At 37.5% G+C, this 12874-nt stretch overlaps 1 protein-coding gene across 5 annotated transcripts in view; it reads left to right on the top strand.

Annotated features, from left to right (window-relative positions):
- Positions 1-12874, top strand: part of ltbp1 (latent transforming growth factor beta binding protein 1) — a 212553-nt gene that overhangs the window by 86029 nt on the left and 113650 nt on the right. For all 5 annotated transcript variants that reach the window (XM_008125456.3, XM_008125451.3, XM_062974291.1 and 2 more), the window contains exons 6-7: positions 4583-4807; positions 6709-6992. In XM_008125456.3, coding sequence (XP_008123663.1) covers positions 4583-4807; positions 6709-6992 — 509 coding nt within the window. The remainder of the gene's footprint in view (positions 1-4582; positions 4808-6708; positions 6993-12874) is intronic.

The raw sequence follows: 12874 nt of genomic DNA, 5'->3' as shown, positions 1-12874 counted from the left end.
AAAAAGGCGAGGAAGACTTGGAACCATGGACAGTGAATTGTTTCATTACTTCTAGAAATTTTTTTCTGTGTCAGGAGTGACTTGAGAAACTGCAAGTCGCTTCTGGTGTGAGAGAATTGGCCGTCTGCAAGGATGTTGCCCAGGGGACGCCTGGATGTTTGATGTTTTCCCATCCCTTGGGAGGCTTCTGTCATGTACCTGCATGGGAAGCTGGAGCTGACAGATGGGAGCTCACCCCGCTCCCTAGATTTGGACCACCAACCTTTCAGTCAGCAGTCCTGCCAGCACAAGGGTCTAACTCATTGCACCACCGGGGGCTCCTAGAATGCAACTTGTTTTATCATACTTGGCTTGGATTAGCGTAATGATAGAAACAAGGAAAGTATCAATCACATATGTTGAAATAGATAAAAAAGTAGGGAAGTAATCTTAGTGACAGCATTGTTATTATTTTATTTTGTATTGAATGATCCTATCAGAAATATTAGAGTAGGAATCTGTGCTTTTACTTTATTTCTCCAAATTCAAAGGTCCTTAATGAGAAACTTTCAATAAATACATGATGTATTTTTAGAGTTTTACATTTTGAGTTAAGTCTTGATGGTCCATGGCAACAGTATTTAAAGGAGATCCCTGGTAAAGAAAATGTTGAGAACCACTGTTATAGACATTAAAATAAAGAAAATAAGTATTGAGGATTATTTTCAACATGCCTTATAAAAGCTGAGCATTGCAATGAAGCATTTTGTGGCTTTTGAGGTATTTAAAGGGGGTGGTCAGTTTTAACCATTCACATGAGTGCCATGCCATGAACATGAATTGACATTTGGCGTCCTATTAAATCCTTTCTATTTTGTTAAATGTAGAGTTTAACTTTGGAATGTTGTAAACTGTATTTGTTTTTATGGAACATCTTTTGACATAGAAACTTGAGGGGCAAAGTATAAACTGTAAGTAGATGTAACCAGTCAGTCAACAGGAAATGAGAAGCAAGAAAGCTAATGAGGCAGAAGTATGTCCTAAATTCATTGTGTGAGGATCTTTGGGTAGATCAATTTAATTATGAAACAACTGCACATTTGTTTCTGATTTGTTGCTCAAAACTTACAAGAGCTGCAATTCTTTTCCCACACAGCACATTCATTGTGACTGCAGTGGCGGATGTGAGCGTGGGTGTTGTAACCCTAGGATGAATATTGTTTGTAGTGTGGATGGTATAAAATTGATTGTCTTTGGTCACAGTGTTAAGGCCTTTCTTTATTGGAAAGTCCTAGTTGTTCTTGTGAAATCTGAATAGTTTTAATCAGGGGTCCTCAAACTTTTTAAGCAGAGGGCCAGTCCACAATCCTTCAGACAGTTGAGAGGATGAATTATCATTTGAAAAAAATACATACAAATTCCTATGCACACTGCACATGTCTTATTTGTAGTGCAAGCAAAAAACAACAAGGAAAGAACAATACAATATTTAAAAATAAAAACAATTTTAACCAGCATAAACCTATCAATGGGAAGTGTGGGCCTGATTCTGGCCAATGAGAGAGTCAAGTTAATTAGGATTCTTGTTGTTGTGTGCCTTCAAGTCATTTCAGACTTTGGGCGAGCCTAAATCTAAAACTAAGGGTGGGTACCAGGTAAATGACCTTAGACCCACGGGCCTTAGTTTGGGGACCCCTGGTTTAACTGTTGTTCCGCCTTCTGGTTCCCTGCTACTTTGTAGACATTTCAAGGTGTTTTTTTCCAAGAGGAAGCACCTTCATAACTTAGACATCTGATTGATCAATGCCACCATTTTAACTACGTATTTGGGGATATTTTTCCATATCATGAAAACTAGAACATTTATGTTGTGGCAGTAAAACATCTAGACTGGAACTCTGCAAAACAATTGGAAGAGTTAATGGAGGTTGTAAAACATTTAGCCTGGAGCTTCGCAAAAACAAATGCCCTGCCCGACTTACTGGGCAGGGACGTTGTGGCAGCTGGCATCCTCCCACCTGGCATGGCGCCTGGGGGGCTCCTTCTTCCCAGGAGCCCCCTGCACCAGATAACTTTCCTGCTATACGGCTGGCTAGCCAATCATAAGCGTGCCTCGCCCCAATCCCTGATTGGCCAGGACCGGCTCCCGTGAGATCTGCTGGCAACCTATGTAAGGCTGCACCAGCAGCGCACCTTTTGGCTCTTTCAGTACACCCACCCTTTATGTATGTTCTGTTGTTTTGTGGTTTTGTTAGAGTTTTTTTTCCTTTTGTCACAACTTGCAGACATGTTGCATGAGCCCTGGATCTGGCTTGCTTATTACCTCACCCCATTGGATTGGGGGGGGGGGGACACATCCCATGGCTTAGCAGAGGTGAGACAGTAACGGTGTCCTGGTATCGTGCTGGTCGATAACAGCAGCATCCCCTGGTGTTTAAGTGGTATTGGTCAGTATTGGCTGTCCGATCCCCGATCCAGGACCCATACATGACGGCCAACCCTGTTTCTCATTTGTAATCAATAAACAAGTTGTGGCCTTTTGTTATCCCAACACTAAGTGTGCCTTTCTTGGGTTCTGCAACAGGATAGGTAATTGCCCATGCCCACACAATTGGAAGAGTTAATAGAAGTTCAATTGTTTAAAAAAGTATATCTTAAATGTACATCTTCTTTAAGGCTCGGTTATAGAAATAGGGATACAATGCAGTAGTTGAAAGCATTTGTAATAAACTGTTGAATGAATTGTTGGGACTTGTTGCTAAGGTTGAAAATTGGCCTTCCTTTTGTCAACATACGAATTTGTAAAGCATATTTTATGGGAATATAAAGAAAAATCTAACAAAACTATTTCATAAAAATGCTATCAGGGCATATGGGCTCTTTACTGATCAACATTGTAGCAATCATCCTTTGAGAATGCTTAGCTTTATTGCTTGAGATTTTTCAAACTGTATATTTGTGTGTATGTGTCTATGTGGATGTTTTAAAAAGTTATCCTTCCGCTTATGTGAGAATGTTCTTTTTGCAGCAGTAAACCCAATTGCACCACAGCTGATCACTGCAGAAATTAGTTCTCTTTTGGCTGGATATAATATATCTTTGTGTTGTATCAAATTATAGTAATAATTACAGTAGGTTCATTGAAATTAATGCGACATGCATTTGAAAAAGTCCGAAATGCATTCCTCCCATTAAAAGAAGATTCACAATGCACACGGGTTAGAATCATAGAATAATAGAGTTGGAAGATACCACATGGGCCATCTAGTCCAACCCCCTGCCATGCAGGAAAAGCACAAAGTATCCCTGACAGATGGCCATCCAACCTCTGTTTAAAGGTTTCCAAGGAAGGAGCTTCCACCGCACTCTGAGGCTGAGAGTTCCACTGCTGAACATCTCGTACAGTCAGGAAGTTCTTCCTCATGTTCAGGTGGAATCTCCTTTCCTGTAGTTTGAACCCACTACTCCTAGTTCTAGTTTCAAGGGCAGCAGAAAACAAGTCTGCTCCTCTTCTTTATAACACCCTTTCACATATTTATACATGTCTATCATGTCTCCTCTCACCCTTCTCTTCTGCAGGCTAAGCATGCCCAGTTCTTTGAGACCTGGTCTCCAGATCTTTGATCATTTTAGTCACCCTCCTCTGGACACCTTCCAGCTTGTCAAACAAGTGTATCTGAAACAAACAAGGGGTTTAACTACATAACACATTTATAACCATTCAATGCCACTTTAGCAATCATGGCTTCATATGGTGGAATCTTGGGATTTGTAGTTTGGTGAGGTGCTTAGAATTTGTTTCTAGAGAATTCTAGTACACTGTTCTGAATTACAGCACTGCAGCCCATAAATACGTCACCAAATTTTTTTAAAAATCCAGGTCTCTGTAGAAAGGAGCTGTAACACTTAAAGTAGTAATCACTCAATAACAGTTTCTAAATCTTTTTGGTGCAGATGATATATAAGGCTTTATTACAAAATCCATGGTCTGGTCAATAATTCTACCTGGACTAACCAAGCTGTCATAAAAAGATTTAAACCTTTGAGTTCTCAAGAATGCTTTATCAGGCTAAATGATAGCTGAGATGGGGATTTCCAAAAATGGGACTGATGTGAAACACAGGTTATTGCCCAGCAGCAAACTTAACATTTCCTGTGGGCTTGCTTGGCTATTTTTTTGTTTATTTGTTTATTTGTTGAGATTTACCTCTTGTATCTTAAATTGCCAGCTTTTATAGGTATTGTGCAAAATGTAGAAGTAGCATGTAATAATCTGCCCATGTTTAGATTATGTCCATGTTGTGGGTTTTTTCCTGTCATTTAGACTTACTTCAAAATATGCATACGTAGCCCTGGAGTCTAGGGATGTCGAGTGTGTAGCTATATTGGATTGTTATTGTTGCTTTCCATGCATATGCCAAGGACTGAAATGATTATGTTTTGATTAGAAAATGCACTTAGGCAATTATAAAAAGTCACACAAAGAAGAACATCCCTTCCACCAGTCATTAAACCTGTTGATTAAATAAATTACGCTGCTATGAAAATGTGACCAAGGATAAATTAATTTCATTCTCTCTTGTTGTTTTTGCTTGTCTTTTAGTTATTTGCCACCTTCCGTGCATGAATGGAGGCCAATGTAGTTCAAGAGATAAGTGCCAGTGCCCTCCTAACTACACTGGGAAGCTTTGCCAGATCCCTGTGCAAAGCGGTGCTGCTTCAAAACTTTATCATCACCCACAGCAAGCAAGCAAGTCCGTGGGATCGCATGTCATCCATTCCACACATACTTTACCACTGACGATGCCTGGGCAGCAAGGCGTAAAAGGTAAACATTTTCTCTTCCTCGATTTATGGCCTGATTTCCCTATCGGCTGTAGTTTTACTTTTTAATTCTGACCACCAAACTAGTAGAAGTGGTCGTAGCATCTGTCTACATAGCTGGAATTCACTGCCTGTTGGAATGACATAATGCCATGTTTTCCTAAGATGGTTTAAATTCTAAGAATATGTTACTGAATGGTTGTTTGATAAGATCTTTTTTTCCGAAGCAAAAAAAATCCTCTCATTTTCAGAATGAAATTGACTTCTGTGATGTTATCTTCTCTCTATTCAGAAAAATTCCTTCTCTTCCAGGTCATAGTATCCATCAATTAGATTTTGCTTACCTTATCAATATCTTTACTGTCAAATAGGAATCCAGGAGTGGGGAGCAAGAGAAAGAGACGAGATCATAAGATAGCACCACATTTCAAATGGTTTCATTTTATTCTTGTCACCTTTCCTCACCAGTCAGCTTTCACAGCCATACACAATATTCTGATTTTGATAATTATATGTCTTTAAAATCTACTTCTTTCAAAGCTGCATTTCCAAAACATAGGAAATCTTGAACTATTTTTGTTTCTTCATTGCCTAGTTTTCAAAGGCACATAAATTGTCTGTAGTCATTATTTTTGTCTTCTTAATATCTAACCAAATGCTTCTGTCAATGTCATGAGCACGCCAAACCTTCAGATATGTGCTGTTCCTAAACTAATATCTATATAACAGGCTTATTATTGAATGAACTATGTCCGCGGGATTGATTCTGAGACAGGCAAATATATTTAAGTACAGCAGAATGTCTGGAGTATTCATTACTGAACTTGATTGGGCATGTTAGCATCCATCATTTTAACTCAGTTTGAAGGATATCATATGTTTGTGCTTCTAGCTGGACACTAAAATCAGCTGAATTGCAAATCTTCATGTGGTTTAATAAATTATGGGACTGCGTCTCAAATTGTGGTTTTAAAATTCCACCAGGCTAGATATACCTTTAATGAAAAATGTGATCTGTTTTTATTTATACTTCTGATTATAGTCTGTACCTGACTGTATTCTGCTATTTCACTCAATATATGCATCTAGTATATGCACGTAGACTCCATTAGCTTTGCCACTTAATACCAAAAACACATTGGATTGTGAATCAACATCATATTTGTACATATAAACTGTTTTCTCCTTCCTTTAATGTGAAAGATTCATAAACAAGCCTGTAAGGAATAGTTTTGTGTGACCCTTGATATTATGGTTATGAAACCCAGGTTCATAAATCAACAGCAGATTTTGGTTTAAAGTTGGTTTGAAATCATGGTGTGGTGTTTGTATGAATATGCATTGCTGTTGTGTACCTTAAATTCATTTCCAACTCATGTTGGACCCCAAGATGAACCTGTTGCAGACTTTTCTTCAAAAGATTTGTTCAGAAGAGAGTTGACATTGCTTTCTTCTGATGCTGAGTGAATATTAACTTGAACAAGATCACCCAGTGGTTTTGTGGCCAGGTGAGGATTCGACCCCTGATTTCTCTGTCCACACTCAATCCACTTCCTTTCTACACCACTCTTGGTCTCTTATGCAGGCTGAGTAATTCATAATCCAGATTGTGGACTTCATTATACTCTTTCCCCTTCCAGGTTTGTTTATTCATTCAAAGAGAGGAGCAAGAAATGAGCTATGCACATTCTTGTTCACATGTATTCTGATTTATTAAACATTGACTAAAATTCATCTATGAACTTAGCCCATGCTATCCCATCATCATTGCCCAAAATGTGGAAGTTGTCAGTATATTACTTTGAAAATTAATGTTAACCTTTTAAATATTTTATGTTGTTTACCTTAACAATAGGTTTTCATTAAGCATTTTCTTATTTTTTCCCTTTTGCCTTTTTTTTTCAGTGAAATTTCCTCCAAACATCGTCAATATACATGTGAAACATCCCCCTGAAGCTTCAGTGCAGTTTCATCAAGTTTCAAGGATTGACAGCACATCCACAGGACAGAAAGTAAAACCAAAGCCATCCCAATCAGGACATACCCAGGTTTCTTATCAAAGCTTGCCATTTCAGAAGACCCAAAAAATACATTCAACCTATTCTCATCAGCAACCTATTTCCCATGTATTTCCTATTTCTGCTAAAACTCAGCTTGGGCGATGCTTCCAGGAGACTATTGGGACACAGGTATTTTTTAAAACTTTAGAATTAAATAAATACTAACTATGACTTTCTCCTTAAAACTGAAAGTTGTTTTGCTTGATTAATAGATGGCAGTGTGTGAGGAATGCATGTAAATCAAAGAAACTTTGTTCTTTGGCATGAACTGTTCAATACAAATTGTGAAACTGGGTGTTTCAGTAAGAAGAACTTTCAGCTGTTTGATGCTGAAACAAATTATTTGGAATTTGCCTCCACTGGAGGTTTTCAAAGAGGTTGGATGAAGATCTGTCAGAGATTCCTCAAGATAGATTGAACTCGATCAGCTTTGCTGCCCCTTCTGATTTCTATAATGTTATGAAAGGCAGAAAACATGCTGCAAAAGACACCGATTTCATAACCCTGTAATACCATTAGTAAAGAAGCAGGACTATAATTGTTGAACTGTGCTATTAATGTGGATTGGTACACATCCATTGCTCTCAAAGAATGACATTGTACATAGAGAATTGTGAGTTTGTTGCTTTAGATAGAATTTTTTGTTACTTAAGCATTTCATTTTGAGCATTAACTTTCAGGAGATGGAGATTGTAATGCTCTGATCTTAGTAGCAATTTCTAGTAGCACTCTGCAAAAAAATCGAAAAAATCAAGATAGTCATGAGCATGTTTGTTGTTGATCTCCTTTTTTCTTGGCATTGAAAATACATTGTGGGACCATCTGTTACATATTTCTCTTCTCGGCTTTTCTTTAAATACAGTCAGATTCCCTTATCTGTGGGAGATCGGTTCCTGGCCAGATCATAGTTATTCATTGGAATTGTGGATATGACCAAACACCATTAAATACCCTGATTTTGGGTCCCAGCATACCATGGGATTGCTCTAGAGGACCTAGAAATTCTAGATAGTTATCCCCTATAGGAAACATACCATATAATCGCCTGGAGGACTTCAAAGATTCCTAGAGATACCATTTCACCCCAGACATAGATAAGTGAATTTGCAGAAATTGTTTTTTATGAGGCTTATAAGAACTGGATGTTCAAACTGATTGGAAAGATCTGATTCTTGATAATTCTCCCATCAAAATTTCTTTCTGGATTTTAGATGTATATGACTACAAGAAGTTGAATTACTATTTTGTGTTTGTTAACCTTTGGGAGCGTTGAAGAATGTATTGCTTCACTTGGAAAGGGCCCCGAGGTTTGAACTAATTGAATTTTCTGGAGTTCATACATTGGAGAATATGTAAAAGAGAATATTAAAATCTGAAGTTATTAGTCCAAGCAAATGATGTCTAAAACAGAAAAATGGGTCAAGAAAAAGAGCTTAAGGGATAAGGAGGAAAGGGAGGAAACAGAATATGATTTACTGGAAAGTCCTATTATGAACTTTGCCATTGCCCTACTGTCCAATTGCCATCTTGATACATGTTTATGGAATACATTTGGCACAAAGCGAATCCTGGGCCTGGAGCCAATGTTGGCTCTGTGAAAGTACCCAAAGGAGAAAATGGCCAAGAATAAAGAGGCTAAAACAGGGAAAGCTGAATAGAGAATATGGAGATGGGGGAAAGAGCCTATTTTGTATATTTGACTTTATTAATTCCAGATTGGCAGTTCATGTTGTTTAAGAATTGTCTGGCATATTGCTGCTCAGCCTAAAGGCCAGGTATTCTGTGTCAGCAAGATTGGCATCTTGATTTGTCAGAATTCGTTTTGAGGATTTCACCTGCTCTTCCACTTTTAATTTTTTCTTCTAGAGTTGCTGTTGCTAAATTTCTGATCTTTCTATGCATATTTTAATGTCTGAGAAATAGAATGGGATCTTATTTAAATATCTGGAAAGATATTATCTCTATAAAAATTACATTCCACCCATCTGAATTCTGATCTAGAACTCCAAGAATACTCCAGAATATTCATATAGCTCTTGCTAATCAGAGGTTCCTTTTCCCTCTCTGGCTAAAACGTTTCAGTTGCATTGGGTGATACTGAGAACTGATTCCAATCCTGCAAAATAAAATAAAGTGCCCATCCCTGCATATGCGATAAGTACACATACATAAGTCAGATACATCTTGATTTGTATCGCTTGCCTGATTTGAGATGGAAACATATGAATTTTCCTGTCATTGGTGAGATAAGAGAAAATGGAAAATAGTCAGCTGCCATGGTTATTTTTGTTTGTGTGTGTGTGTGTGTGTGTGTGTGTGAAAATGCTAGCTAAGCACAAAAAATCCTGTAGATTTTTGTGCTGCTTTTTTCACATTTGTAGGTTTTGTACGAATAAAATTTGCCAAAGGGCAAATACTAAGTAAAACTCTCACCCACCTAGGAGAAAGCAGTTGAACTCATTTGAGAAGAAAGTAAAACTTCCATAATGGTAATTCCTATCATTTGACATATGGAAAACGTAAGGTTTTTTTAAAAATATAGATCTGTGGTTTTCAACCTGTGAGTCCCCAGATGTTTTGGCCTTCAACTCCCAGAAATCCTAACAGCTGGTAAACTGTCTGGGATAAATGGGAGCTGTAGGTCAAAACACCTGGGGACCCACAGATTGAGAACCACTGATACAGATATTGGGGATGTCAATTTCCTTTCTCCAACAGAGTAAGATGGGTTGTTTCCCATTCTTTTAAACAGTTGTATAATTATTCCTTTCTTGTGACTTTTAATGAATCATTTTCCATTGGTTCCTGCATTGTCATAGTGGTCTCCTCACAAGAGATTAGAGAGTTAGAATTTCAAGATCCACAACAAATCTTTTGAATATTAATTTAGTGGCAGGTTTATCTTAGTCTTTTGTGGTCATTCTGTGATTATTGTAGTAGTGGTTTTCTACATGTTTCTTTAGCTGTTATTGCTGTTACTGACATTGCAATGGTGCACTGATATATTTTATTGAACAAAGACTTTTAATTTTTATGAGTCAGTGTTACCTTCCTTCATTGGTTTGGAGAATGTTGTTAAGTGTGTTTATGAATAAAAACATTTCCTTGCTGGATGACACAAAGATGTATGTTCAAGGAATTGTTGTAAGTTGAGCTCTATCACCTGTTAAGAACTTGTTTGCCTAGACATTTTCTTGATTGATAATCTAGTCAGTTATTCCTAGCGTTCTTAACCATTTTAATGAAATATTTTATTAGTGTATCGTTTTGACATTTTATTATTTAATTTTTGAAATACAGACTGAGTACACCTACACAAAATGCTTAGGGCCAGATATTTTGGATTTTTTAATTTTTGAAATACAGTGTTCCCTCACTTATCACGGGGGTTCCAGGACCACCCGTAATAAGTGAAAATCTGTGAAGTAGGGACACTATATTTATTTTAATATTTATACAATATTTTAGTAGTTATACACTATTTTAAGTCTTTATCAACCAATCATGTGTTGAAAAATCACCTCCTTCTCCTCCAGTTGGGCTCCTTTTCTCTCCCTTTGGCTTCTCCTTCCTCCCTTCCTTAGGCTGTAAATTGTAATTTTTAAATGATTTATAATAGTCTTTTAGAGTTTATTGAAAAACCGCAAAACAGCAAATCCACGAAAAGTGAACTGTAGTGAGGAAACACTGTGTCTGTATTTGCATATGTGTACATAATGAGAAATCTTGGAGATGAGACTGTAAATATTTGATACACACCTCATACACATAGCATGAAGGTAATTTGATACGTAATATTTTTAATAATTTTGTGCATGAGACAAGTTTGTGTATGTTGAAACATAAGAAAGGAAAGGTGCCACTATCACAACTATCCATATGGACAATTACATGTTTTTGGGTATCCCAGATAAGATATATTCAACCTTATATTGTCTTACTTAAACAATGCAATAAATTGCATTGGGATTTTTTAAATAAAGATATCATAGAAATATATAAATATAAAATTTTATTATTAAGCTACCTTATACAATATCATTCAAGATTCTTTTCAGCTTTATTCTTCTATGAATCTATTTTAATTTATTTACATATACATTTTTTATTTTGGGGTTGTGTGTTTTCCGGGCTGTATGGCCATGTTCCAGAAGTATTCTCTCCTGACATTTCACCCACATCTATGGCATGCATCCTCAGAGGTTGGACTGGATGGCCCACAAGGTCTCTTCTAACTCTATGATTCTAGCAGAGACCTCCTGAGATCACCCCCTTCTTTTCCCTGGTTGCACTGATGCTTTTGGCAATATCAGCAAAGTCACTCTGTCAAGGCCAGGAGCCTTCCAATTTGTCTGCTTCTCCCTGTATCATAAAGCATAGGGAAAAGAGGGTGGCTGTGTCTGTCTTCGGCAGTGGACTGGTTCAATTTAGAGGCAGTCCAGCTATTCATACCAACCTTACAGTGTGTGCAAAATTGAGATATTCCCCTATATTAAGCCTGATTGTTGTATAATCTGTTAGCTAAGTGATTCCCAAACATTGGTCCTCCAGGCATTTTGGATCTCAGCTTTCAGAAGTCCCAGCTAGCTTGGCTAGCATTCAAGAATATTTTTAAAGACCAAAGTTTGGGAATCGCTGTTAGATCTTTATCATCTTGTTCTGTTATATAAACAGATTTAATACCTGTAGTTTTCTACTTAAGAGAAAGTAAGACTATTCAGCTACAAGTAAATCTAATTGCTACTCCCAGTTAGAATAGACTAGTTTAATCAGTGGAACGTACACAAGTATTGATGGATTTTTGTCCTTTTATTTTATGAATCTATTCTAAAGATATAATATTCCTGGATATTTTTTTAAACCAAGGAGAAAAATATTTCTTTTTTTTTCCTTGAAGAAGGGGGATATCAGGAAAAAAATGAGAGGATATCAAAATTAAGTTTTGTATAAAAGATCCTGAACTGTAAATAATTTCTTTGGGTTTGCCCATTTAGGAGCAGGCAGAAAAACAACAGATAGAAGAAATCATTCACATTAAGTTTAAAAAAGAATATTGTTTTGTCTACTCTATTCCTCTGCAGAGCCAAGCATAAAGGACTACTTACCATAAAATGAACAGAAAGAAACCAAGACTATGATCTCATTGCAATTACAAAAAAATTATGTTAGAGAGTAAATAAATTAATCACCTCATCTTAAAATTTTTATTTCTTATTCTAAAAGAAAAAAAATCCACAACCCAATGTTATTAAAAACAACAACAACAACAACAACACAGACTTTGAAAGAAATGTATCTCCCCTCCCCCCCCCCTTTTTTTTTTTTTGGCCTACATTCCCTCCTGCATCTTCCCATCTCTAATTTGCACTGGTTGCATTTCAGAATTTAAAATGGCTTAAGCTGAGCCATGACATGCCAGGTCTAAGCCAAAAAAAACCCCGCCTGTACTGAATGCCAAAACCTTTCCTTAGAGCAGTGGTCCTCAATCTGTGGGTCCCCAGGTGTTTTGGCCTGCAACTCCCAGAAACCCCAGCCAGTTTACCAGCTGTTAGGATTTCTGGGGGTTGAATGCCAAACATCTGGGGACTCACAGGTTGAGAACCACTGCCTTAAAGCATGAGCAACAATGTGAAGAAGATTATTCAGAATATCATTCCCTCCTAGACTCATGTATCAGTTGAGGGGAGGTTTGGGGGCTAAAATTAGGGATATAATCCTTGGATAAGTTGAGGATCATTCTGCAGAGAGAGAAAACACCAATTCTGTCTCAGGGGACCAACCATCTCTAATCACTATCCCCACCATTTCCCCACCCAGGAATTCAAAAAAGCCAAAAGCGGCAACAAAGCGGAGAGAATGGAGGAGGTCTTTTTTAAGGTTCTTACAGGACAGACTGAGCCACCGGCTGAGCTGCTGAACCTTCTGACTGAAAGGTCGGCAGTTCAAATCGGGGGAGCTGGGGGAGCTCCCGCTGTTAGCCCCAGGTCCAGCCAACCTAGCAATTCAAAAAT

Source organism: Anolis carolinensis, chromosome 1, assembly GCF_035594765.1.
Source record: "Anolis carolinensis isolate JA03-04 chromosome 1, rAnoCar3.1.pri, whole genome shotgun sequence".
Classification (NCBI taxonomy): Eukaryota; Metazoa; Chordata; class Lepidosauria; order Squamata; family Dactyloidae; genus Anolis; species Anolis carolinensis.
The sequence above is the reverse complement of the archived record's forward strand: the minus strand, read 5'-3'. Positions and strand labels throughout refer to the sequence as shown.